Source organism: Oncorhynchus kisutch, linkage group LG12 (genome assembly GCF_002021735.2).
Source record: "Oncorhynchus kisutch isolate 150728-3 linkage group LG12, Okis_V2, whole genome shotgun sequence".
In the NCBI taxonomy this organism is placed as follows: domain Eukaryota; kingdom Metazoa; phylum Chordata; class Actinopteri; order Salmoniformes; family Salmonidae; genus Oncorhynchus; species Oncorhynchus kisutch.
In genome coordinates this window covers 728,774-754,540 of record NC_034185.2, presented here as the reverse complement: position 1 = coordinate 754,540, position 25,767 = coordinate 728,774, and the positions used below count along the sequence as shown (strand labels likewise).

Here is a 25,767-nt window from a genome sequence, read left to right as displayed (position 1 = left end):
GCTACAGTCACCCTCAGACTATACCAGACCCAAGACAGGCTGGAGCCACCAGCAGACTGTAATAGATCAAGACATGCTACAGTCACCCTCAGACTATACCAGACCCAAGACAGACTACAGACTACAGTCACCACCAGACTATACCAGACCAATACAGTTTACGGACGACAGCTGGTTAGAAGTCCCAGTACCAAGACAGGCTGGAGCCACCACCAGAGTGTTCCAGACCCAAGACAGGCTACAGTCACCACCAGACTGTACCAGACCCAAGACGGGCTACAGTCACCACCAGACTGTACCAGACCCAAGACAGGCTACATTCACCACCAGACTGTACCAGACCCAGGACAGGCTACAGTGACCAACAGACTGTACCAGACCCAAGACAGGCTACAGTCACCAGCAGACTGTAATAGATCAAGACATGCTACAGTCACCCTCAGACTATACCAGACCCAAGACAGACTACAGACTACAGTCACCACCAGACTATACCAGACCAATACAGTTTACGGACGACAGCTGGTTAGAAGTCTGCGTGTCGGTCGCTGTCTGCGTGTCGGTCGCTGTCTGCGTGTCGGTCGCTGTCTGCGTGTCGGTCGCTGTCTGCGTGTCGGTCGCTGTCTGCGTGTCGGTCGCTGTCTGCGTGTCGGTCGCTGTCTGCGTGTCGGTCGCTGTCTGCGTGTCGGTCGCTGTCTGCGTGTCGGTCGCTGTCTGCGTGTCGGTCGCTGTCTGCGTGCCGGTCGCTGCCTGCGTGCCGGTCGCTGCCTGCGTGCCGGTCGCTGCCTGCGTGCCGGTCGCTGCCTGCGTGCCGGTCGCTGCCTGCGTGCCGGTCGCTGCCTGCGTGCCGGTCGCTGCCTGCGTGCCGGTCGCTGTCTGCGTGCCGGTCGCTGTCTGCGTGTCGGTCGCTGTCTGTGTGTGTCACACATGAAGACCCATCCATAACTGTAGTGTGGAGGCCTGCCCTATGTCCCGTAATGGATGGAGACCCATCCATAACTTTAGTGTGGAGGCCTGCCCTATGTCCCGTAATGGATGGAGACCCATCTGTACAAAAGTGCACCATTCCATCCCATGGAATCTGTTTTTTATCAATATAGCAACTCACTGAACATCCCATATTTCATTTCATGCTCTGTAATCATGAGAAAGAACAATATGTCCCCATGAACAGCATCCCCCAACATGTTTATCCAACAAAAGTCAAAGCATGGGCATCTCGGTCCTCACAGCTGATGTCCATTTGGAGAGCATAATCTGGGGAGTTCTTGAGTCATTCATCAGAGTATAAATTCTTAGTTTAATGGTGTTATCTGACACAGGCATTGATGCGAGTTTCTGTGCCTCTGTCTCCCCACACATTAGTGTGTGGTTTCATTGTGTAGCTAGTTATTCACCGTAGGAATGTTTCATAGTGTAGCTAGTCATTCACCGTAGGAATGTTTCATAGTGTAGCTAGTCATTCACTGTAGGAATGATTCAATAGTGTGTGGTTTCATTGTGTAGCTAGTTATTCACCGTAGGAATGTTTCATAGTGTAGCTAGTCATTCACCTTGGGAATAATTCAATAGTGTGTGGTTTCATAGTGTAGCTAGTCATTCACCAAGGGAATGATTCAATAGTGTGTGGTTTCATAGTGTAGCTAGTCATTCACCATGGGAATGTTTCATAGTGTAGCTCGTCATTCACCATGGGAATGTTTCATAGTGTAGCTCGTCATTCACCATGGGAATGTTTCATAGTGTAGCTCGTCATTCACCATGGGAATGTTTCATAGTGTAGCTCGTCATTCACCGTAGGAATGTTTCATAGTGTAGCTCGTCATTCACCGTAGGAATGTTTCATAGTGTAGCTCGTCATTCACCGTAGGAATGTTTCATAGTGTAGCTCGTCATTCACCATGGGAATGTTTCATAGTGTAGCTCGTCATTCACCGTAGGAATGTTTCATAGTGTAGCTCGTCATTCACCATGGGAATGTTTCATAGTGTAGCTCGTCATTCACCATGGGAATGTTTCATAGTGTAGCTCGTCATTCACCGTAGGAATGTTTCATAGTGTAGCTCGTCATTCACCATGGGAATGTTTCATAGTGTAGCTCGTCATTCACCGTAGGAATGTTTCATAGTGTAGGTCGTCATTCACCATGGGAATGTTTCATAGTGTAGCTCGTCATTCACCATGGGAATGTTTCATAGTGTAGCTCGTCATTCACCGTAGGAATGTTTCATAGTGTAGGTCATCATTCACCATGGGAATGTTTCATAGTGTAGCTCGTCATTCACCGTAGGAATGTTTCATAGTGTAGGTCATCATTCACCATGGGAATGTTTCATAGTGTAGCTCGTCATTCACCATGGGAATGATTCAAGTACAACGGTCAAGTGCTGCCTTTTCCCATGATCCCATTAGAGTGCTCTCTCGTTGAATTGTATCTCTTAGATTATAATTATTTATTTAGATTAATGTTAATCACACTACAATCATTTTGACGTACATAGATGATATTAGAATATATATATTTTATTTTTCTTCAGGGTTTTGGAAATTCTCCCGTGACCTTATTTTCATATCAGGCGATCCCTAGTTTGTAAACCGCAGTTATTTAGGTTACTATTCAAATGGTAAACCAAACTACAACAATTCAGCCAAAATGTATTTAGTTTAGAAGTAACAACTAGTGATTCCAGGCTATTGTGACATGGAGGAACCTGCTCTATGTAGCCTGCTCTTCTCCATTACCAAAACATGATCTATTTTTAGCCAATATTGGAATTAATACACACGCACTATATTAAACAGGGATAATGTTGTAGGTTACACCAGCAAGTAGAACAATATTTCCAGGGCTTGTGTTTTTATTATACATCTGATTATTTGACATGAAGGTGTGGTAAGCTAAAACGGTTAGCTAGCTTGCTATGTTTTTAGCCACGCTAAAGCCACCTAGCCAGACTGCCAGCTAGCTACTACTAGCAAGGGAAGGTGTCTCTTCCTTGTTTTAACTAAATTAAATGACATAAGAAAAACGTTGCAATCATCCCCTTGTTCATGGCCGTGGGACTAGGGAGGATATCATGGCTCCAAAAGGTGTCTGTGGCTCCAAATCCCACTCCACCCACAGAGCAACAGAGTGGAGCTTGCAGTAACCTTTACTGGCCACAGAGTTGGGCAGTGTGTACATCAGTATAGCCCAATAGGTGTGTGTGCACAGTGTAATAGGAGTGTCCCCCCTTCTCTGACGCAGCAGTCATACCTTCAGAGACATGCAGCTTCTTCTCAAAATACACCACCGGAAACCCCCTATTCTCTCTCGCTCTCTCTCTCCTCTCTTTTCCTTTCTCTCTCTCCTCTCTTTCCTTTCCTCTCTCCTCTCTCTCTCCTCTCCTCTCTATTATCTCTCTCTCCTCTCTCTTCTCTCCTCTCAACCCTCTTTTTTTTCAACTCGTCCTCCTGTCTTTCTTCTGGCTCCCAAGTGGGTCAGCGGTCTAAGGCACTGCATCTCAGTCCTAGAGGCATCACCCTGTGTCATAGTACTTATCTAGCAGTCGGTTTTTTAGCGTTCTTCATCAGAACTATTGGATTGATAGGGAAAGTTAGGGAGTATCTCCTAGTGTGTGTGTGTGCGTCAGGGTATCCGTTAGCCAGTAATAGCTGGCTTTTGTCTCGTCGAAAATGATTGAAAAGCCGATCAATAAAATTGGCCCTGGCTAATTGTCTGGGAGAAGGGAAAAAAATCCCACTGCAAAATAATGCTTTTTAGCCTATTCATTGATGGAAATACCAGTTGGTGGAAATATATTTCACCAGTCATGCATATGTCTATACGTTCATTTGTATAATTTAGTGGAATTAAATTAAATTGGGCTATCTGCATTGTGTCCCACCACCTGCCAACCCCTCTTTTACGCTACTGCTACTACTCTCTGTTCATCATATATGCATAGTCACTTTAACCATATCTACATGTACATACTACCTTAATCAGTCTGACTAACCGGTGTCTGTATGTAGCCTCTTTTTTGCACTATTGTTTAGAGCCTGTAAGTAAGCATTTCACTGTAAGGTCTACCTACACCTGTTGTATTCGGCGCACGTGACAAATACATTTTGTATTAGATGATTAGTCGTTATGTAGCCTATATCATACATAAACTGTCTGCTGCTGCACCTCCTCGCTCAGCTCGTGTGGCTGCTGCACCTCCTCGCTCAGCTCGTGTGGCTGCTGCACCTCCTCGCTCAGCTCGTGTGGCTGCTGCACCTCCTCGCTCAGCTCGTGTGGCTGCTGCATCTCCTCGCTCAGCTCGTGTGGCTGCTGCATCTCCTCGCTCAGCTCGTGTGGCTGCTGCATCTCCTCGCTCAGCTCGTGTGGCTGTACCTCCTCTTCGCTCAGCTCCTGTGGCTGCACCTCCTCTTCGCTCAGCTCCTGTGGCTGCACCTCCTCTTCGCTCAGCTCCTGTGGCTGCACCTCCTCTTCGCTCAGCTCCTGTGGCTGCACCTCCTCTTCGCTCAGCTCCTGTGGCTGCACCTCCTCTTCGCTCAGCTCCTGTGGCTGCACCTCCTCTTCGCTCCGCTCCTGTGGCTGCACCTCCTCTTCGCTCCGCTCCTGTGGCTGCACCTCCTCTTCGCTCAGCTCCTGTGGCTGCACCTCCTCTTCGCTCAGCTCCTGTGGCTGCACCACCTCTTCGCTCAGCTCCTGTGGCTGCACCACCTCTTCGCTCAGCTCCTGTGGCTGCACCACCTCTTCGCTCAGCTCCTGTGGCTGCACCACCTCTTCGCTCAGCTCCTGTGGCTGCACCACCTCTTCGCTCAGCTCCTGTGGCTGCACCACCTCTTCGCTCAGCTCCTGTGGCTGCACCACCTCTTCGCTCAGCTCCTGTGGCTGTTTCACCATTGATGTGCATATAGGCAACAGTAGGCAGGCTTTAGCATGTCACACCACTTTGCAATAAGCTGGAGGCAGTTTTACTTCATATTATGAGTCATGTCTTAAGTTGCTTCAAAGTATCAAATCATTTATGTTAGGCTAAAGGCTTCAATTGAAACCAGTATGGTTTCTCATGTTCTATTGGTTTTCAAATCGACTTTCTGCCGTTGTCCAGTAGCCAAACTTCAAACCTAGTCATGCTAGTTGATGTTAATCCTAGTCATATTAGCAAGCCATGCTAGTTGATGATAATCCTAATCATATTAGCATTAGCAAGCCATGCTAGTTGATGATAATCCTAGTCATATTAGCATTAGCAAGCCATGCTAGTTGATGATAATCCTAGTCATATTAGCATTAGCAAGCCATGCTAGTTGATAATAATCCTAGTCATATTAGCATTAGCAAGCCATGCTAGTTGATGATAATCCTTGTCATATTAGCATTAGCAAGCCATGCTAGTTGTTGATAATCCTAGTCATATTAGCAAGCCATGCTAGTTGTTGATAATCCTAGTCATATTAGCATTAGCAAGCCATGCTAGTTGATGATAATCCTAGTCATATTAGCATTAGCAAGCCATGCTAGTTGATGATAATCCTAGTCATATTAGCATTAGCAAGCCATGCTAGTTGATAATAATCCTAGTCATATTAGCATTAGCAAGCCATGCTAGTTGATGATAATCCTAGTCATATTTACATTAGCAAGCCATGCTAGTTGTTGATAATCCTTGTCATATTAGCATTAGCAAGCCATGCTAGTTGTTGATAATCCTAGTCATATTAGCAAGCCATGCTAGTTGTTGATAATCCTAGTCATATTAGCATTAGCAAGCCATGCTAGTTGTTGATAATCCTAGTCATATTAGCAAGCCATGCTAGTTGATAATAATCCTAGTCCATATTAGAATTAGCAAGCCATGCTAGTTGATAATCTTAATCATATTAGTATTAGCAAGCCATGCTAGTTGTTGATAATCCTAGTCATATTAGCATTAGCAAGCCATGCTAGTTGTTGATAATCCTAGTCATATTAGCAAGCCATGCTAGTTGATAATAATCCTAGTCCATATTAGAATTAGCAAGCCATGCTAGTTGATAATCTTAATCATATTAGTATTAGCAAGCCATGCTAGTTGATGATAATCCTAGTCATATTAGCATTAGCAAGCCATGCTAGTTGATGATAATCCTAGTCATATTAGCATTAGCAAGCCATGCTAGTTGATAATAATCCTAGTCATATTAGCATTAGCAAGCCATGCTAGTTGTTGATAATCCTAGTCATATTAGCATTAGCAAGCCATGCTAGTTGTTGATAATCCTAGTCATATTAGCAAGCCATGCTAGTTGATAATAATCCTAGTCCATATTAGAATTAGCAAGCCATGCTAGTTGATAATCTTAATCATATTAGTATTAGCAAGCCATGCTAGTTGATGATAATCCTAGTCATATTAGCATTAGCAAGCCATGCTAGTTGATGATAATCCTAGTCATATTAGCATTAGCAAGCCATGCTAGTTGATAATAATCCTAGTCATATTAGCATTAGCAAGCCATGCTAGTTGTTGATAATCCTAGTCATATTAGCATTAGCAAGCCATGCTAGTTGTTGATAATCCTAGTCATATTAGCAAGCCATGCTAGTTGATAATAATCCTAGTCCATATTAGAATTAGCAAGCCATGCTAGTTGACGATAATCTTAATCATATTAGTATTAGCAAGCCATGCTAGTTGACGATAATCCTAGTCATATTAGCATTAGCAAGCCATGCTAGTTGATGATAATCCTTGTCATATTAGGATTAGCAAGCAATGCTAGTTGATGATAATCCTAAACATATTTACATTAACAAGCCATGCTAGTTGACGATAATCCTAGTCATATTAGCATTAGCAAGCCATGCCAGTTGTCGCGTCTTTAGATCTCCTCTCTTTCAACATTTCTAACAGATGTTTTCTTCTGTCGCATGATACCACTCATGTGCGGTGTGCTTTCGACAAGTGTTTTCCCTCTAATTGCATTATGGAAGGAACAGTCATGCGCAGTTTACTGCCTTGTGCACATTTCTGCACTTATGTGAATAAATAATAGTTGATCAACGTTTTAAGCTAAACATTCTGATCTATTGCATTAGACTCATTGCTTTTTGTTTTATGTAGCCTGGGCCTACTGGTTGTATGAATTTGAGATCTGTCGTCCCAGAGTCTGTTTGGAGTAGGCGATTTCTTTCTCGCACAGAACGACAAGCTGACCAATAGAATAGGTAAACTTGTTTACTGTGGTGGCTAGTACAGGGCTCGACATTAATGCTTGTCGTCTTGTCCACTATGGGGGGGGTAGTACAGGGCTCGACATTAACGCTTGTCCTCTTGTCCACTATGGGGGGGTAGTACAGGGCTCAACATTAACGCTTGTCCTCTTGTCCACTATGGGGGGTAGTACAGGACTCGACATTAACTCTTGTCTTAAGACGAGAAAGTCTGTCAAGATTGTTTTAACTTGTCCACGGCCCCTCTGACCACATACTGACCACAACCCCTTTGACCACCACCCCATTGACCACATCCTCTCTATAGATGTGTCTGTGTATTTACTGTTGAGATTGCGTGTGTAGTCGGCGTTACATACACTAAATAATGTGTGTGAAATTAGTTTTACAATGATATGATGGCGCCGGAAGATATGGCTGCCCTTTTATGGGATTCTAACCAATTGTGCTATTGTGTGTGTGTGTGTTGTACATTGTACATCATTTTTCTGCCACCGCCTCTTTTGACTGAAAAGAGATTCTGGAAATCAGCACAGCGATTACTCACCTCGTACTAGATCAAGATGTTTTATTTAACGAGTCGGACATGAAGGATTTACTTCAGACACTCAACAAGGCCCAAATCCCCGTCATTCGCATGAAGAAGAGACGGCGATATCGGGGAAGTAGGTCGGGGTGCCTTGTAAGGATCCGACGGCATGTGAGTAATCCCCCTCTACCATCAGAACTATTAGCCAAAGTGCTTCGATCAAGACTATCCTACCAATGGGACATTAAATTGTAATATCTTGTTTCACTGAGTTGTGGCTGAATAATGACACGGATAACATACAGCTGGCTGGGTTTTTGGTCCATCTGCAAGATAGAACAGCTGCCTCCGGTGAGACAAGTGGTGTCTATTTGTAAATAAATGGTGCACAAAATCTAATATTAAGAAAGTCTCAATGTTTTGCTCGTCTGAGGTAGAGTATCTCATGATAAGCTGTAGACCACACTATTTACCAAAAGTTTTCATCTATATTCTTCGTGGGTGTTTATTTACAACCACAAACCGATGCTGGCACCAATATGGCACTCAATGAGCTGTATAAGACCATAAGCAAACAGGAAAACGCTCATCCAGAGGTGCTCCTAGTGGCCGGGTACTTTAATGCAGGCAAATTTACATCGCTTTACCTAATTTCTACCAGCATGTTGACTTGCCTAGCTAAGGTTAAAGATTAAAAGAAATGTGCAACCATAGGAAAAAAAGCTGTAGACCACTTACTCCACACACAGAGACACATACAACTCTATCCTCCTGAATCCTGCTTACAAGCAAAAACTAAAGCAGGAAGTACCAGTGACTTGCTCAATAAGGAAGTGGTCAGATGACGCAGATGCTAAGCTATAGGGCAGTTTTGCTAGCACAGACTGGAATATGTTCTGGGATTCTTCCGATGGCATTGAAGAGTACACTACATCAGTCACTGGCTTCATCAATAAGTGCATCGATGATGTCGTCCCCACAGTGACTCTACATACCCCAACCAGAAGCAATGGATTACAGGCAACATCCGCACTGAGCTAAAGTATAGCGCTGCCGCTTTCAAGGTGCGGGACTCTAACCCGGAAGTTTATAAGAAATCCTGATATGCCCTCCGACAAAGCATCAAACAGGCAAAGCGTCAATACAGGACTAAGATCGAATCGTACTACACCGGCTTTGACGCTCGTCTTGTGTGTAATACCAACATGTTTTAAGCAAACCACCGTAGTCCCTGTACCCAAGAACACTAAGGTAACCTGCCTTAATGACTACTGACCTGTACTATTCACTTCTGTAGCCATGAAGTGCTTTGAAAGGCTAGTTATGGCTCACAAAACCATTATCCCAGAAACCCTAGACAACCTCCAATTTACATACTTCCTTAACAGATCCACAGAAGATGCCATCTCTATTACACTCCACACTGCCCTTTCCCACCTGGACAAAAGGAACACCGATGTGAGAATGCCGTTCATTGACTACAGCTCAGCATTGAACACCATAGTGCCCTCAAAGCTCATCACTAAGCGAAGAACCCTGGGACTAAACACCTCCCTCTGCAAATGGATCCTGGACTTGCTGACTGGCTGCCCCCTGGTGGTAAGGGTAGGTGACAGCACATCCACCACGCTGATCCTCAACACAGGTGCCCCTCAGGGGTGCGTGCTCAGTCCCTTCCTGTACTCCCTGTTCACTCATGACTGCATGGCCAGGCACGCCTCCAACATCATTTGTATTTTATTTTTTATTGAACTTTTATTTAACTAGGCAAGTCAGTTAAGAACAAATTCTTATTTACAGTAACGGCCTAAGAGCAGTGAGTTAACTGCCTTGTTCAGGGGCAGAACGACAGATTAAGTTTGCTCATGACACAGCAGTGGTAGGCCTAATCGCTGACAGCGAGAAGACAGCCTATAGGGAGGAGATCAGAGACCTGGCCGTGTGGTGCCAGGACAACAACCTCTCCCTCAACGTGATCAAGGCAAAGGGGCTGATTGTGGACTACAGGAAAAGGTGGACCGTGCATGTCCCCAGCCCAGTAATCCATCTTCATGAGGCGTGACCATTTCCTCCATGACGACAACTCAAAATGTTCCGTTACAGGTCGTAGAAACAAGTCACAACATGTCTGCAATCAATCTTTAGGATGTTTTTAACATATATCATTAATAAGGTTCCAACCGGAGAATTTCATTGTCTGAAGAAAAGCATTGGAACGGGAGCAAACTGTCGGGAGTACGCGTCATGAGACCGAGTCTCTCTGCCAGACCACTCACTCAAATAGCTCCTATGAGCCCTCCTTTATAATAGAATCCTCAAAACAGGTTCTAAAGACGGTGACATCTAGTGGAAGCCCTAAGAAGTGCAATCACATCCATAACTATCAGGGATTTAAATGGGCACTGTTTTGAAATTCGACTTCTCACTTCCTGTTTGGATTTTTCTCAGGGTTTTGCCTACCATATGAGTTCTGTTATACTCAGACATCATTCAAACAGTTTTAAACTTCAGTGTTTTCTATCCAATAATAATATGCATATATTAGCATCTGGGACAGAGGAGGCCTTTCAGTTTGGGCACGCAATTCTTCCAAAAGTGAAAATGCTGCACCCTACCCCAAAAGGTTAACTACCTGTTACTCTTATATCTTATTCATATTTTTTATACGCCGTTGTTGGTTAGGGGCTTGTAAGTAAGCATTTCACTATAAGGTCTACACTTGTTTTCGGCGCATGTGACTAATAAAATTTGATACCTGTTGTATTCGGCGCTTGTGACAATTTGAATGGACCACTATCATGCACCTGTCTCATTCCAATGGTGTTCGATGGGCTTGAGTTCAGAGCTCTGTGCTGGCCAGTCAAGTTCGTTCACAACGATCTCGCAATTGTTTTGTGCCTTTTTCACACTGCTTGATATGGATGTCCTGGATGGCGAAGAGCTCGGCCCCAGTGATATACGGTCCGCACAACCCTCTAGCTCAATTTGATCAAAGGTGGTGCTATTGTCAGTGGTACAGCTGTTTAACCTTTTCAGGGTTTGACGGCCCGAAGGCAGTGTTTCGACCTCCCTTCACGACTGTGTGTATTTGGACCATTTTTAAGTCTAGTCATTTGGACACCGAGGAACTTGAAGATCTCGATATACTCCACTGCCGCCGCTTCAACATTGATGGGGCATGCTGTCACTTCATGGTTTCTGAAATTAAAATATTTTCTGGTCTTTGAAGCTGATGTACAAAACCCAAAATAAACAAATCGAAGAAACATTGAATGAATCTAACCCTTATTAGGCTTGCTTTAAATTAGAATGAAAGATCTACACTGAGTGTAAAAAATTAAAATAAAAACATTAAGAAAAGCTTCCTAATTTTGAGTTGCATCCCATTTTTCCCTCAACAGCCTCAATTTTTCAGGGCATGGACTCTACAAGGTGTCGAAAGCATTCCACAGGGATGCTGGCCCATGTTGACTCCAATAATTCCTACAGTTGTCTCAAGTTGGCTGGATGTCCTTTCGGTGATGGACCATTTTTTTCTCCTTTTATTTAACCAGGTAGGCCAGTTGAGAACAAGTTCTCATTTACAACTCTGACCTGGCCAAGGTAAAGCAAAGCAGTGCGACAAACACAGTTACACATTGTGAAGGTGTAGGCTATATTACATGGATTTATTCAACTTTCTAATGTGTTTCTCTGTAGAGGTCACTACTCTAAAGGAGGTCTGTATTGATGTGTTTCTTTGTGTTTTCCAGGAATAGACTTCAAGATCAAAACTGTTGAACTCCAGGGAAAGAAGATCAAACTACAGATATGGTGAGTGGAGGAGGTGTTTGTACAGGGTCAAATGGTATCTTTGTTTCTACTGACGCGGACAGAATTTCTACTGGCCCGGACATGGTGTCGTCACTATTGGTTTGAACTTTTGTTTTAAGACTAATGCCCGACTGAGCGTTCTACTCAATGCATCGTCAATAATTGCTGATGAAGATTTGGTTTATAGTGCACTACTGTGACTTGGAAAACACGATGACATTTAAAAAAGAGGCAAATAATTAGGAGACCCTTTGCCATCTTTGTGATGTCGCCATATTTACTTTGGCTGTAGTATAACTTAAGCTAGCTAAGATTGAGGGGACACCATCTCATTTTAGCATTGCTAGCTATTTTTGTCTCTAAAGTAAATTTGATGACATAAGTGGCAAAGTTATTTGGCGACTTTAGCAATGTCATCGTATTTTCAAGCCACTATAGTGTGAAGTTGAGTCATTAGCGCCTGTTCTACTGTTGTAGAGGTCGACCGATTTTATGATTTTTTTCAATGCCGATACCGATTTATTGGAGGAACAAAAAAAGCCGATACCGATTTTTTTTTTAGACATTTTTTTTTGTAATGACAATTAAAACAATACTGAATGAACACTAACTTAATATAATTGATCAATCAATTTGGCCTCAAATAAATAATTGGGAACATGTTCAATCTGGTTTAAATAATGCAAACAAAGTGTTGGAGAAGAAAGTAAAAGTGCAAAATGTGCCATGTAAGAAAGCTAACGTTTAAGTTCCTTGCTCAGATCATGAGAACATGAAAGCTGGTGGTTCCTTTTAACTATTCCTTTTCAATATTCCCAGGTAAGAAGTTTTAGGTTGTAGTTATTATAGGAATTATAGGACTATTTCTCTCCACACCATTTGTATTTCATATACCTTTGACTATTGGATGTTCTTATAGGCACATTAGTATTGCCAGTGTAACAGTATAGCTTCCGTCCCTCTCCTCGTCCCTACCTGGGCTCGAACTAGGAACACAACGACAACAGCCACCCTCGAAGCATCGTTACCCATCGCTCTACAAAAGTCGCAGCCTTTTCAGAGCAAGGGGAACAACTACTCCAAGTCTCGGAGCGAGGGACGTCATCGATTGAAACTCTATTAGCGCGCACCCCGCTAACTAGCTAGCCATTTCACATCGGTGACACCCGCCTAATCTTGGGAGTTGATAGGCTTGAAGTCATAAACCGCTCAATGCTTGAAGCATTGCGAAGAGCTGCTGGCAAAACGCACAAAAGTGCTGTTTGAATGAATGCGTACGAGCCTGCTGGTGCCTACCATCGCTCAGTCAGACTGCTCTATCAAATCATAGACTTAATTATAACATAACACACAGAAATACGAGCCTTTGGTCATTAATATGGTCGAATCCGGAAACTATCATTTCGAAAAAACAAATTGTTTATTCTTTCATTGAAATACGGAACCGTTCTGTATTTTATCTAACGGGTGGCATCCCTAAGTCTAAATATTGCTGTTACATTGTACAACCTTCAATGTTATGTCATAATTACGTAAAATTCTGGAAAATTAGTTCGCAACGAGCCAGGTGGCCCAAACTGTTGCATATACCCTGACTCTGTGTGCAATGAACACAAGAGAAGTGGCACAATTTCACCTGGTTAATATTGCCTGCTAACCTGGATTTCTTTTAGCTAAATATGCAGGTGTAAAAATACACTGCTCAAAAAAATAAAAGGAACACTAAAATAACACATCCTAGATCTGAATGAATGAAAATATTCTACATAGTTGAATGTGCTGACAATAGAATCACACAAATATTATCAATGGAAATCAAATTTATCAACCCATGGAGGTCTGGATTTGGAGTCACACTCAAAATTAAAGTGGAAAACCACACTACAGGCTGATCGAACTTTGTAATGTCCTTAAAACAAGTCAAAATGAGGCTCAGTAGTGTGTGTGGCCTTCACATGCCAGTATAACCTCCCTACAACGCCTGGGCATGCTCCTGATGAGGTGGCGGATGGTCTGCTGAGGGATCTCCTCCCAGACCTGGACTAAAGCATCCGCCAACTCCTGGACAGTCTGTGGTGCAACGTGGCATTGGTGGATGGAGCGAAACATGATGTCCCAGATGTGCTCAATTGGATTCAGGTCTGGGGAGCAGGCGGGCCAGTCCATAGCATCAATGCCTTCCTCTTGCAGGAACTGCTGACACACTCCAGCCACATGAGGTCTAGCATTGTCTTGCATTAGGAGGAACCCAGAGCCAACCGCACCAGCATATGGTCTCACAAGTGGTCTGAGGATCTCACCTCGATACCTAATGGCAGTTAGGCTACCTCTGGCGAGCACATGGAGGGCTGTGCGGCCCCCCCAAAGAAATGCCACCCCACACCATGACTGACCCACCGCCAAACTGGTCATGCTGGAGGATGTTGCAGGCAGCAGAACGTTCTCCACAGCGTCTCCAGACTCTGTCACTTCTGTCACGTGCTCAGTGTGAACCTGCTTTCATCTGTGAAGAGCACATGGCGCCAGTGGCGAATTTGCCAATCTTGGTGTTCTCTGGCAAATGCCAAGCGTCCTGCACGGTGTTGGGCTGTAAGCACAACCCCCACCTGTGGACATCGGGCTCTCATACCACCCTCATGGAGTCTGTTTCTGACCGGCCACATGCACATTTGTGGCCTGCTGGAGGTAATTTTGCAGGGCTCTGGCAGTGCTCCTCCTGCTCCTCCTTGCACAAAGGTGGAGGTAGAGGTCCTGCTGTTGGGTTGTTGCCCTCCTACGGCCTCCTCCATGTCTCCTGATGTACTGGCCTGTCTCCTGGTAGCGCCTCCATGCTCTGGACACTACGCTGACGGACACCGCAAACCTTCTTGCCACAGCTCGCATTGATGTGTCATCCTGGATGAGCTGCACTTCCTGAGCCACTTGTGTGGGTTGTAGACTCTGTCTCATGCTACCACTAGAGTGAAAGCACCTCCAGCATTCAAAAGTGACCAAAACATCAGCCAGGAAGCATAGGAACTGAGAAGTGGTCTGTAGTCACCACCTGCAGAACCACTCCTTTTTTGGGGGTGTCTTGCTAAATGCCTTTCCACCTGTTGTCTATTCCATTTGCACAACAGCATGTGAAATTTATTGTCAATCAGTGTTGCTTCCTAAGTGGTCAGTTTGATTTCACAGAAGTGTGATTGACTTGGAGTTACATTGTGTTTAAGTGTTCCCTTTTATTTTTTTGAGCACTGTATATACTTCTGTGTATTGATTTTAAGGCATGGATGTTTATGGTTAGGTACAGTTGTGCAACGATTGTGCTTTTTTTGCAAATGCGCTTTCGTTAAATCATCCCCGGTTTGGTGAAGTTGGCTGTTATTTTTAGTCAGAAATAGTCTTCGCACAGTTCGCAACGAGCCAAACTGTTGTACATACCCTGACTCTGTTGCAAGAGAAGTGACACAATTTCCCTAGTTAAAATAAATTCATGTTAGCAGGCAATATTAACTAAATATGCAGGTTTAAAAAGAAATGCTTGTGTATAGATTAAGAAAGGCATTAATGTTTATGGTTAGGTATACGTTGGAGCAACGACAGTCCTTTCTCGCGAATGCGCGCCGCATCGATTATGTGCAACTCAGGACACTAGATAAACTAGTAATATCATCCAGGTGTAGTTGACTTCTTACGGCTGAAATCCCGTTAATGGAATCTATTTGACAACAGCCAGTGAAAGTGCAGGGCGCCAAATTCAAACAAATCTCAGAATTACATTTTCTCAAACATACAAGTATTTTACACCATTTTAAAGATGAACTTGTTGTTAATCCCACCAGTGTCTGATTTCAAAAAGGCTTTACGACAAAAGCATATTATGCGATTTATGTTAGGTCAGCGCCAAGTCACAGAAAATAACCGCCATTTTTCTAGCTGAAGAGAGGAGTCACAAAAAGCAGAAATAGAGAAAATGAATCACTAACCTGATCACTGATCTTCATCAGATGACACTCATAGGACTTCATGTTACACAATACATTCGATAAAGTTGATATAAAGTTGATATATCCAAAAATCTGTTTACATTGGTGCGTTATGTCCTGTAATGTTTTGCAGAGAGCCACATCAATTTACAGAAATACTCATCATAAAGTTTGATGGAATTAAAGATATACTTCTCCTTAATGCAACCGCTGTGTCAGATTTCAAAAATGTTATGGAAAAAGCACACCATGCAATAATCTTGAGTACAGCGCTCAGGCACCAAAACAAGCCATACAGATACCCACTATGTTGTGGAGTCAACAGAAGTCAGAAATAGCATTATAAATATTCACTTACCTTTGATCTTCATCAGAATGCACTCCCAGGAATCCCAGTTTTGTTCGATAAAGTCCATTTATGTCCAAATACCTCCTTTTTGTTTGCACGTTTAGTTCACAAATCCAAATTCACGAGGCGCAGGCACTTAGTCCAGACAAAGTCAAAAAGTTCCTTTACAGTTCGTAGAAACATGTCAAACGATGTATAGAATCAATCTTTAGGATGTTTTTATCATTAATCTTCAATAATATTCCAACCGGACAATTCCTTTGTCTTGAGAAAATGAAAAGGAACGCAGCTAACTCTCACGGCCGCACGCATGACTTCGCTCATGGCATTCTGCAAGACCCCTTAGTCAAACAGCTCTTATTCGCTCCCCCTTCACAGTAGAAGCCTGAAACAAGGTTCTAAAGACTGTTGAAATCTAGTGGAAGCCTTAGGAAGTTCAATCGGACCAAATTTTACACTGTAAAGACTTAACCTACAAACCTCAGATTTCCCACCTTGTTGGATCTCAGGTTTTTGCTTGCCATATGAGTTCTGTTATACTCACAGACATCATTCAAACAGTTTTTGAAACTTCCGTGTTTTCTATCCAACGCTTCTGGGCCTGAGTAGCAGGCAGTTTACTATGGGCACCTTTATTCATCCAAGCTACTCAATACTGCCCCACAGCCATAAAAAGTTAACTAGTGATTTTGATTGTTTTTTTATAAGATAAGTTTAATGCTAGTTAGCAACTACCTTGGCTTCTTACTGCATTTGCGTAACGGGCAGGCTCCTCGTGGAGTGCAATGTATGGCAGGTGGTTAGAGCGCTGGACTAGTTAACCGTAAGGTTGCAAGATTGAATCCCCGAGCTGACAAGTTAAAAATCTGTCGTTCTGCCCCTGAACAAGGCAGTTAACCCACTGTTCCTAGGCCCTCATTGAAAATAAGAATGTGTTCTTAACTGACTTGCCTAGTTAAATAAAGGTGTAAAAAATTTGTTATGAAAACGGCCCTAATTAATCGACCGTTCCGATGAATCGGTCGACCTCTATACTGTTGTCTGTAGACCGAGCCATTAGCTGTGCAGTAGAACAGGGGCTAACGGAGGCTTTGTAACGTGACGACCAGGACTGTTCCCCCCCCCCACCCAATTATTATTATTTTTTTAAATAAAATCAGTCGTCCTGTTCTTTTGACCAATCGATTGGTCTAAATGTTGCAACTTATTTTTCCATACATAGACACCCTTTTGTGTTTGAATAAATCAACAACATAGGCACTGAGCTTTTCTGATGCTTTCAGCACACTGTTTGATTAAATAATTAAGACACAAATGGATGAAGAGCCTGATGGTCACACTGTGTTTAAAACAATGACAGCACAGTGCCTGTGTGACTGGCACACGTTGTCCCTCTCTCCTCCCTACTACAGAGAAAAGGCACCACAGCAGAGCAGTGTTTATCACTCTGTCCATGGTGTAGCTGCAACATTTCAGCCATTCCGTTTGTGAATTGCGGATGATTTATTCTTTAGGATAATTATTCAAAGCGCCCTTTGTTTTTTAATTTAAAAAAATGTTTGATTGCATTAATGTCTCATATGCTGTGTGATGGCATGAACGAATGAAAGATTTGATTTATCCAGTAGCCTATATATTGAAATATATGCCTAAGTAACAGTATCAAGACTGAACAGGACACGCTCTTAGGCCTGAAGCTCCATGGTGGTTATACAAGGGTGTTATAAAAAGCCTACTAATGATAATGACATTACTTATTGTTATAATGGTGATAATAATACGAACAAGGAGATGAATAGAAAGGAGGGTACAGGAGCGAGAACTGCATATTGTGTGTGACAAACGGGTGCGGTTAGATATCATTTTTCTCTGTTTGGAACCGTGTAAACGACACTGAATAAATTCTAAGTGCTAAAGAAATGAAATGGCAAAGCCTTAATTACAGCAAAGAAAATATTAACAGCCGCATCGGTGAAATGGCTTTATCTGCCATGTTGCATGAGGCTTGGTGCTCACAGAATCAGTAGGCTATTAATCACTCAAACGGGTAATAGAAGCTCTTACTTTTGTAGATATACAGTGCATACGCCCTGACCTTTCCTTTTGTTACATTACAGCCTTATTCTAAAATGGATTAAACTGTCCCCCCTCATCAATCTACACACAAGACCCCATAATGACAGAGCAAAAACAGGTTGTTTAGACATTTTTGCAAATATCTTAGAAAATAAAAAACATCACATTTACATAAGTATTAAGACCCTTTCCTCAGTACTTTGTTGAAACATCTTTGGCAGCGATTTCAGCCTCGAGTCTTCTTGAGTATGACTCTACAAGCTTGGCAAACCTGTATTTGAGGAGTTTCTCCCATTCTTCTCTGCAGATATTCTCAAGCTCAAGTCTTGTGTGTAGATTGAGGGGGGACAGTTTTTAATCCATTTTAGAATAAGGTTGTAATGTAACAAAAGGAAAGGTCAGGGCATATGCACTGTCAGGTTAGATGTGGAGCGTCGCTGCACAGCTTTTTTCAGGTCTCCAGAGATTTTCGATCGGGTTCAAGTCTGTGCTCTCAAGGACATTGAGACTTGTCATGTGCCTTTTACTGAGTGGCTTCTGTCTGGACACTCTGCCATAAAGGCCTGATTGGTGGATTGCTGCAGAGATGGTTGTCCTTCTGGAAGGTTCTCCCATATCCACAGAGGAACTCTGGAGCTCTGTCAGAGTGACCATCGGGTTCTTGGTCACCTCGCTGAGTGCCTCTACACAATCCTGTCTCTGAGCTTTACGGACAATTCTTTCGATCTCATGGCTTGGTTTTTGCTTTGATATACACTGTCAACTGTGGGACCTTATGTCGACAGGTGTGCTTTTCCAAATCATGTCTAATCGAGTCCACATGTGGACTCCAATCAAGTTGAAAAACATCTCAAGGATGACCAATGTTAACAGGATGCAACTGAGCTCAATTTCGGGTAAGGTAAATAAGGCATTTCTGTTCATTTTTTAAATTCATTTACTGATTAAAATTCACCGGTTTTCATTTATTTTATTGAGGGGAAAAATGTATTCAATCCATTTTAGAATAAGGGGTCAGGATACTTTCTGAATACACTGCAGTCGTGGCCAAAAGTTGAGAATGATGCACATTAATTTTCAGTCTGCTGCCTCAGTTTGTATGATGGCAATTTGCATATACTCCAGAATGTTATGAAGACTGATCAGATTAATTGCAAGTCCCTCTTTGCTATGCAAATGAACTGAATCCTCCAAAAACATTTTACTGCATTTCAGCCCTGCCACAAAAGGACCAGCTGACATCATGTCAGTGATTCTCTTGTTAACACAGGGGTGAGTGTTGACAAGGACATGGCTGGAGATCACTCTGTCATGCTGATTGAGTTCTAGTAACAGACTGGAAGCTTCAAAGGGAGGGTGGTGCTTGGAATCATTGGTCTTCCTCGGTCAACCATGGTTACCTGCATGGAAACACGTGCCGTCATCATTGCTTTGCACAAAGGGCTTCACAGGCAAGGATATTGCTGCCAGTAAGATTGCACCTAAATCAACCATTCATCTGATCATCAAGAACTTCAAGGAGAGCGGTTCAATTGTTGTGAAGAAGGCTTCATGGCGCCCAAGAAAGTCCAGCTAGCGCCAGGACCGTCTCCTAAAGTTGATTCAGCTGCGGGATTGGGGCACAACCAGTACAGAGCTTGCTCAGGAATGGCAGCAGGCAGATGTGAGTGCATCTGCACGCACAGTGAGGCAGACTTTTGGAGGATGGCCTGGTGTCAAGAAGGCCAGCAAAGAAGCCACTTCTCTCCAGGCAAAACATCAGGGACAGCCTGATATTCTGCAAAAGGTACAGGGATTGGACTGCTGAGGACTGGGGTAAAGTCATTTTCTCTGAATCCCCTTTCCGATTGTTTGGGGCATCCGGAAAAAAGCTTGTCCTGTGAGAAGACGAGGTGAGCGCTACCATCAGTCCTGTGTCATGCCAACAGTAAAGCATCCTGAGACAATTCATGTGTGGGGTTGCTTCTCAGCCAAGGGCGTGGTGTCACTCACAATTTTGCCTAAACACAACCATGAATAAGGAATGGTACCTACACATCCTCCGAGAGCAACTTCTCCCAACCATCCATGAACAGTTTGGTGACGAACAATGTATTTTCCAGCATGATGGAGCACCTTGCCTTAAGGCAAAAGTGATAACTAAGTGGCTTGAGGAACAAAACATCAATATTTTGTGTCCATGGTGGGGAAACTCCCCAGACCTTAATCCCATTAAGAACTTGTGGTCAATCCTCAAGAGGTGGATGGACAAACGACAACACACACATCCTGACAAACTCCAAGCATTGATTATGCAAGAATGGGCTGCCATCAGTCAGGATGTGGCCCAGAAGTTGATTGACAGCATGCCAGGGCGGATTGCAGAGGTCTTAAAAAAGAAGGGTCAACACTGCAAATATTGACTCTCTGCGTCAACTTCATTTAATTGTCATCAAAAGCCTTTGACACTTATGAAATGCTTCTAATTATACTTCAGTATTCCATAGTAACATCTGACAAAAATATCTGAAGACACTGAAGCAGCAAACATTGGAAATTCATTTGTCATTCTCAACTTTTGGCCACGACTATATATAATATATACAGTTTGAAGTCGGAAGTTTACATGCACTTAGGTTGGAGTCAATAACTTGTTTTTCAACCACTCCACAAATTTTTTGTCAACACACTATAGTTTTGGCAAATCGGTTAGGACATCTTTGTATGACAAGTGATTTTTCCAACAATTGTTTAGACAGATTATTTCACTTATAATTCACTATTACAATTCCAGTGGTTCAGACGTTTACATACACGAAGCTGACTGCCTTTAAACAGCTTGGAAAATTCCAGAAAATGTCATGGCTTTAGAAGCTTCTGATAGGCTTATTGACGTCAATTGGAGAGGTGTAACCTGTGGATGTATTTCAAGGCCTACCTTCAAACTCAGTGCCTCTTTGCTTGATGTCATGGGAAGATCAAAAGAAATCAGCCAAGAACTCAGAAAAATTATTGTAGACATCCAAGTCTGGTTCATCCTTGGGAGCAATTTCCAAAAGCCTGAAGGTACCACGTTCATCTGTACAAACAATAGTATGCAAGTATAAACACCATGGGACCACGCAACCATCATACTGCTCAGGAAGGAGACTCGTTCTGTCTCCTAGAGATGAACGTACTTTGGTGCGAAAAGTGCAAATCAATCCCAGAGCAACAGCAAAGGACCTTGTGAAGATGCTGGAGGAAACGGGTACAAAAGTATCTATATCCACAGTAAAACGAGTCATAACCTGAAAGGCCGCTCTGCAAGGAAGAAGCCACTGCTCCAAAACCGCCATAAAAAGCCAGACTACGGTTTGCAACTGCACACAACTGGGACAAAGATTGTACTTTTTGGAGAAATGTCCTTTGGTCTGATGAATCAAAAATAGACCTGTTTGGCCATAATGCCCATCATTGTGTTTGGAGGAAATAGGGGGAGGCTTGCAAGCCGAAGGACACCGTCCCAACCATGAAGAACATGGGTGGCAGCATCATGTTGTGGGGGTGCTTTGCTGTAGAAGTGACTGGTGCACTTCACAAAATAGATGGCATCATGAGAAAATTAGAACTATGTGGATATATTGAAGCAACATCTCAAGACATCAAAGTTAAAGCTTGCTCGCAAATGGGTCTTCCAAATGGACAATGACCCCAAGCATACTTCCAAAGTTGTGGCAAAATGGCTTAAGGAGAAGTCAAGGTATTTGAGTGGCCATCACAAAGCCCTGACCTCAATCCTATAGAGCATTTGTGGGCCGAACTGAAAAGTGTGTGCGAGCAAGAAGGCCTAAGAATCTGACTCAGTTACACCAGCTCTGTCAGGAGGAATGGGCCAAAATTCACCCAACTTATTGTGGGAAGCTTGTGGAAGGCTACCTGAAATGTTTGACCCAAGTTAAACAATTTAAAGGCAATGCTACCAAATACTAATTCAGTGTATGTAAACTTCTGACCCACTGGGAATGCTATGACAGAAATACAAGCTGAAATAAATTATTTTACTATTATTCTGACATTTCACAGTCTTAAAATAAAGTGGTGATCCTAACTGACTTAAGACAAGGCATTTTACTAGGATTTAAACAAGGGGACAGCTGGTCAGGAGAGGTTTATATTTGCGTTTAACAGGGGGACAGCTGGTCAAAGCTGTTTATATACGCGTTTATCCTCTCTAGGGTATGTGGGACGTTCCACCTGGCCAACATCCAATAAGATTGCAGAGCAGAAATGGTCATTATAGTCATTATAAAAATTCAGAAAACAAAACATTTTACATGAACTTCTTGTGAATACAACCACGGTGTCAGATTTTTAAAATGCTTTTACGGCGAAAGCATACCTTACGATTATTTGAGAACAGCCCAGCAGACAAATCATTAAACCGTAGCCAGCCAAGTAGAAGTTCCACAAGTCAGAAATGGAGAGAATTAATCCCTTACCTTTGATCTTCATATGGTTGCACTCAGAAGACATTCATTTACTCAATAAATGTTCCTTTTGTTCGATAGTCTCTTTATATCCAAAAACCTCTCCTTTGTTCACGTTTTCTTCAGTAATCCCTAGGCTCAAACGCAGTCAAAACAGGCAGACAAAAAAAATCTAATTGGGTCCACTCAGGGTCCACTCATTTAGACTGGTCTTACTCCCTCATTTATCAGAATACAAGCCTAAAACAATTTATAAAGACTGACATCTAGTGGAAGGCATAGGAACTGCAATTTGAGTTCTAAGTCAATGGATACTGTAATGGAATTGAAGAGAGAACTACAAAACCAGAACTTTCCTGACTAGATTTCTCAGGTTTTCGCCTGCCAAATCAGTTATGTTTTACTCAGACACTATTTTAACAGTTTTGGAAACTTTTAGTGTTTTCTATCCAAATCTACCAGTTAAATGAATATCATATCTTCTGGGCCCGAGTAGCAGGCTGTTTAATTTGGGCATGCTTTTCATCCAAAATTCCAAATGCTGCCCCCTACCCTAGAGAAGTTAACAGGGACACAGCTGGTCAGGAGAGGTTTATATATAATGTGTAACTTCTTATGGCTGCAATCCCGTTAACGGGATGATATGACAACAGCCAGTGAAAGTGCAGGGCGCCAAATTCAAAACAGAAATCTCATAATTAAAATTCCTCAAACATACAGGTATCTTATACCGTTTTAATGGTAGTCTTGTTGTTAATCCCACCACAGTGTCCGATTTCAAATAGGCTTTACAGCGAAAGCACCACAAACAATTATGTTAGGCCACCACCAAGCCACAAACACAGGCATTTTTTTTTGCCAAAGTGGAGTTTCAAAAAGCACATAGAGATCAAATTAATCACTAACCTTTGATCTTCATCAGATGACACTCATAGGACTTCATGTTACACAATACATGTATGTTTTGTTTGATAAAGTTCATATTTATTAAAATATGAGTTTACATTTGCGCGTTACATTCACTAGTTCCAAAAACATCCAGTGATTTTGCATAGCCACATCAATTCAACAGAAATACTCATCATAAATGTAGATGGGAATACAAGTTATACACATGGAATTATAGATATACCTCTCCTTAATGCAAGCGCTGTCTGATTGAAAAAAAAAAAAACCTTACGGAATAAGCAAACCATGCAATCTGAAACGGCGCTCAGAAGTAAGTCACAATAGCCGCAGGTAAAATGGCGTTGACTAGGCAGGGAGGGTCGGATTAACTACACACAGAGCCTGAGTGCGGCTGGGGCCGACAGATAAAACATAAACAAGCGGAATGGAGTACCATGATTAATGGACAGTCCAGCATGCATCAGCTATGTAGCCAAGTGATCGTCCAGGGGGCAGCGGTGGATGGGGCAGGGAAGCTAGACTGGCGAGTATTATCCAGGTTAAAAAAACTGGCTGGCTGTGCAAAGGTAAAAGCCGCTAGCAGTGGCTAACAATGACTAAATAGCTTGTAGCTAGTTAGCTGGTTAGCTACTGGAGGTTGAATGTGTTCTAAAAATAATAGTGATTCCGTATCACATTGGGTGAGGCAGGTTACCGGAAGGTATAATCAAATTAAAAATCGAAAAGAGATTGAAAGTAAATATGGGTCCAGTGAGTGGTTGGGACCCGGCGATTCAGACAGTTAGCAGGCCTGTGCTAACAAGCTAACAGTTAGTAGGCCGGGGCTAAACAAGGTAGCAGTTAGCGGACCAGGGCTAAACAAGCTAGCAGTTAGCAGGCTGAATTAGCAAGCAAGGAGATAGCAAGGGCTAGAAAGTTAGCTTTTGGGGGATGTCACGATGGGGTGAGTCTGTTTATGCCTCTTCATGCGGTGACATCGATAGACCGGTCGTGGGTCCGGATATTGTAGCCCGGGAGTATGCTTCGGTGGTAGCACAGGAGCTCTGGCCGGGCTAGCTTCAAGCTAAGTGGATGGAAACGCTAGCCAGGAGTAATCATCCGGGGTTGCGGTTAGCTAGTTGTGAAGATCCAGCTGAAAATGTTCTGTTTGCGGTGGGAATCCGGTGGGAATCCGGGCATAAAAAAATAATAGGTCCGTTATGCTCTGGTTAGTCGCGTTGTTCGAACTGGCGAGAGCTTTCTGCGCTGAAGGTTAGCTGATGACCGCTAGCAATGGTTTTCTGACTGATAGCTGGTAGTTAGCTGGCTAGCTTCAGTTGAAGGGTTCCGGATCCGAAGTAAATATAAATACTTTAGAAAAAAAGTATATCCGAGCTACATTGGGTGAGGCGGGTTGCAGGAGAGTATTTAGAGTAGAAGTTGAGGTTTAGCTAAATGTTTTAAAAGATATGCAAAGAAAAACATGTATAAAAAAACGATAAATACACGGGACAAGACGTCTGACTGCTACGCCATCTTGGATCCACCTAGTGGAACCCCTAGGCAGTGCAACATTAGTATCTCAAGGGGATTTCATTGGGAACTGGTGAATACATACAAAGCTCAGATTTCTCACTTCCTGCCTTGATTTCTCCTCAGGATTTCGCCTGCCATATGAGTTATGTTATACACAGACATCATTCAAACCGTTTTAGAAACTTCAGTGTGTTTTCTATCCAATACTACTAATAATATGCATATATTAGCAACTGAGACTGAGGAGCAGGCTGTTTTACTTTGGGCAACTTATTCATCCAAGCTACTCTACTTCCCCCCAGCCATAAGAAGTTAACAGGGACACAGCTGGTCAGGAGAGGTTTATATATATATATATAATGTGTTTAACAGGGACACCGCTGGTCAGGAGCGGTTCCACACCATCACCACGTCCTACTACCGAGGCGCCATGGGCATCATGCTGGTCTATGACATCACCAACGCCAAGAGCTTCGAGAACATCAGCAAGTGGCTCCGCAACATCGACGAGGTACACATACATACACACACGGACATTATACACACCAATGTTTGAGACCACCTAAAGAGAGACTGGAGAAAATGGCGACAAAGTCAAGGCCCAGACCGGAAGGGGGAAATGCCAGTGCAATTCAAGACAGTTATTTTAATTTTGTCAACTCACCACCATAATAAGAGTTAAAAATGTCCAGTATTTATTTTGTTCATATTTCAGAACAACATATGGATTCTATATAGACATTGATTAATGAAAACATACACACTGAGGGAAAATAGAGCCACTCTACAAATTATTACTAACCCAAACACAGTGGGGAACAATGGGCCTTCTAAGCCTTCAGAGAGGGCTAAATAATAATTATAGAAATTATATTTATTTAGTAAATATTTTCTTAACTCTATTTTCTTAACTGCATCGTTGGTTAAGGGCCTGTAAGTAAGCATTTCACGGT

General features: G+C 42.8%; 1 protein-coding gene across 1 annotated transcript in view; it reads left to right on the top strand.

Annotated features, from left to right (window-relative positions):
- LOC109881667 (ras-related protein Rab-10) overlaps positions 1-25,767 on the top strand; it is a 39,363-nt gene that overhangs the window by 4,787 nt on the left and 8,809 nt on the right. The window contains exons 2-3 of the mRNA XM_020473778.2: positions 11,489-11,549; positions 25,187-25,325. Coding sequence (XP_020329367.2) covers positions 11,489-11,549; positions 25,187-25,325 — 200 coding nt within the window. The remainder of the gene's footprint in view (positions 1-11,488; positions 11,550-25,186; positions 25,326-25,767) is intronic.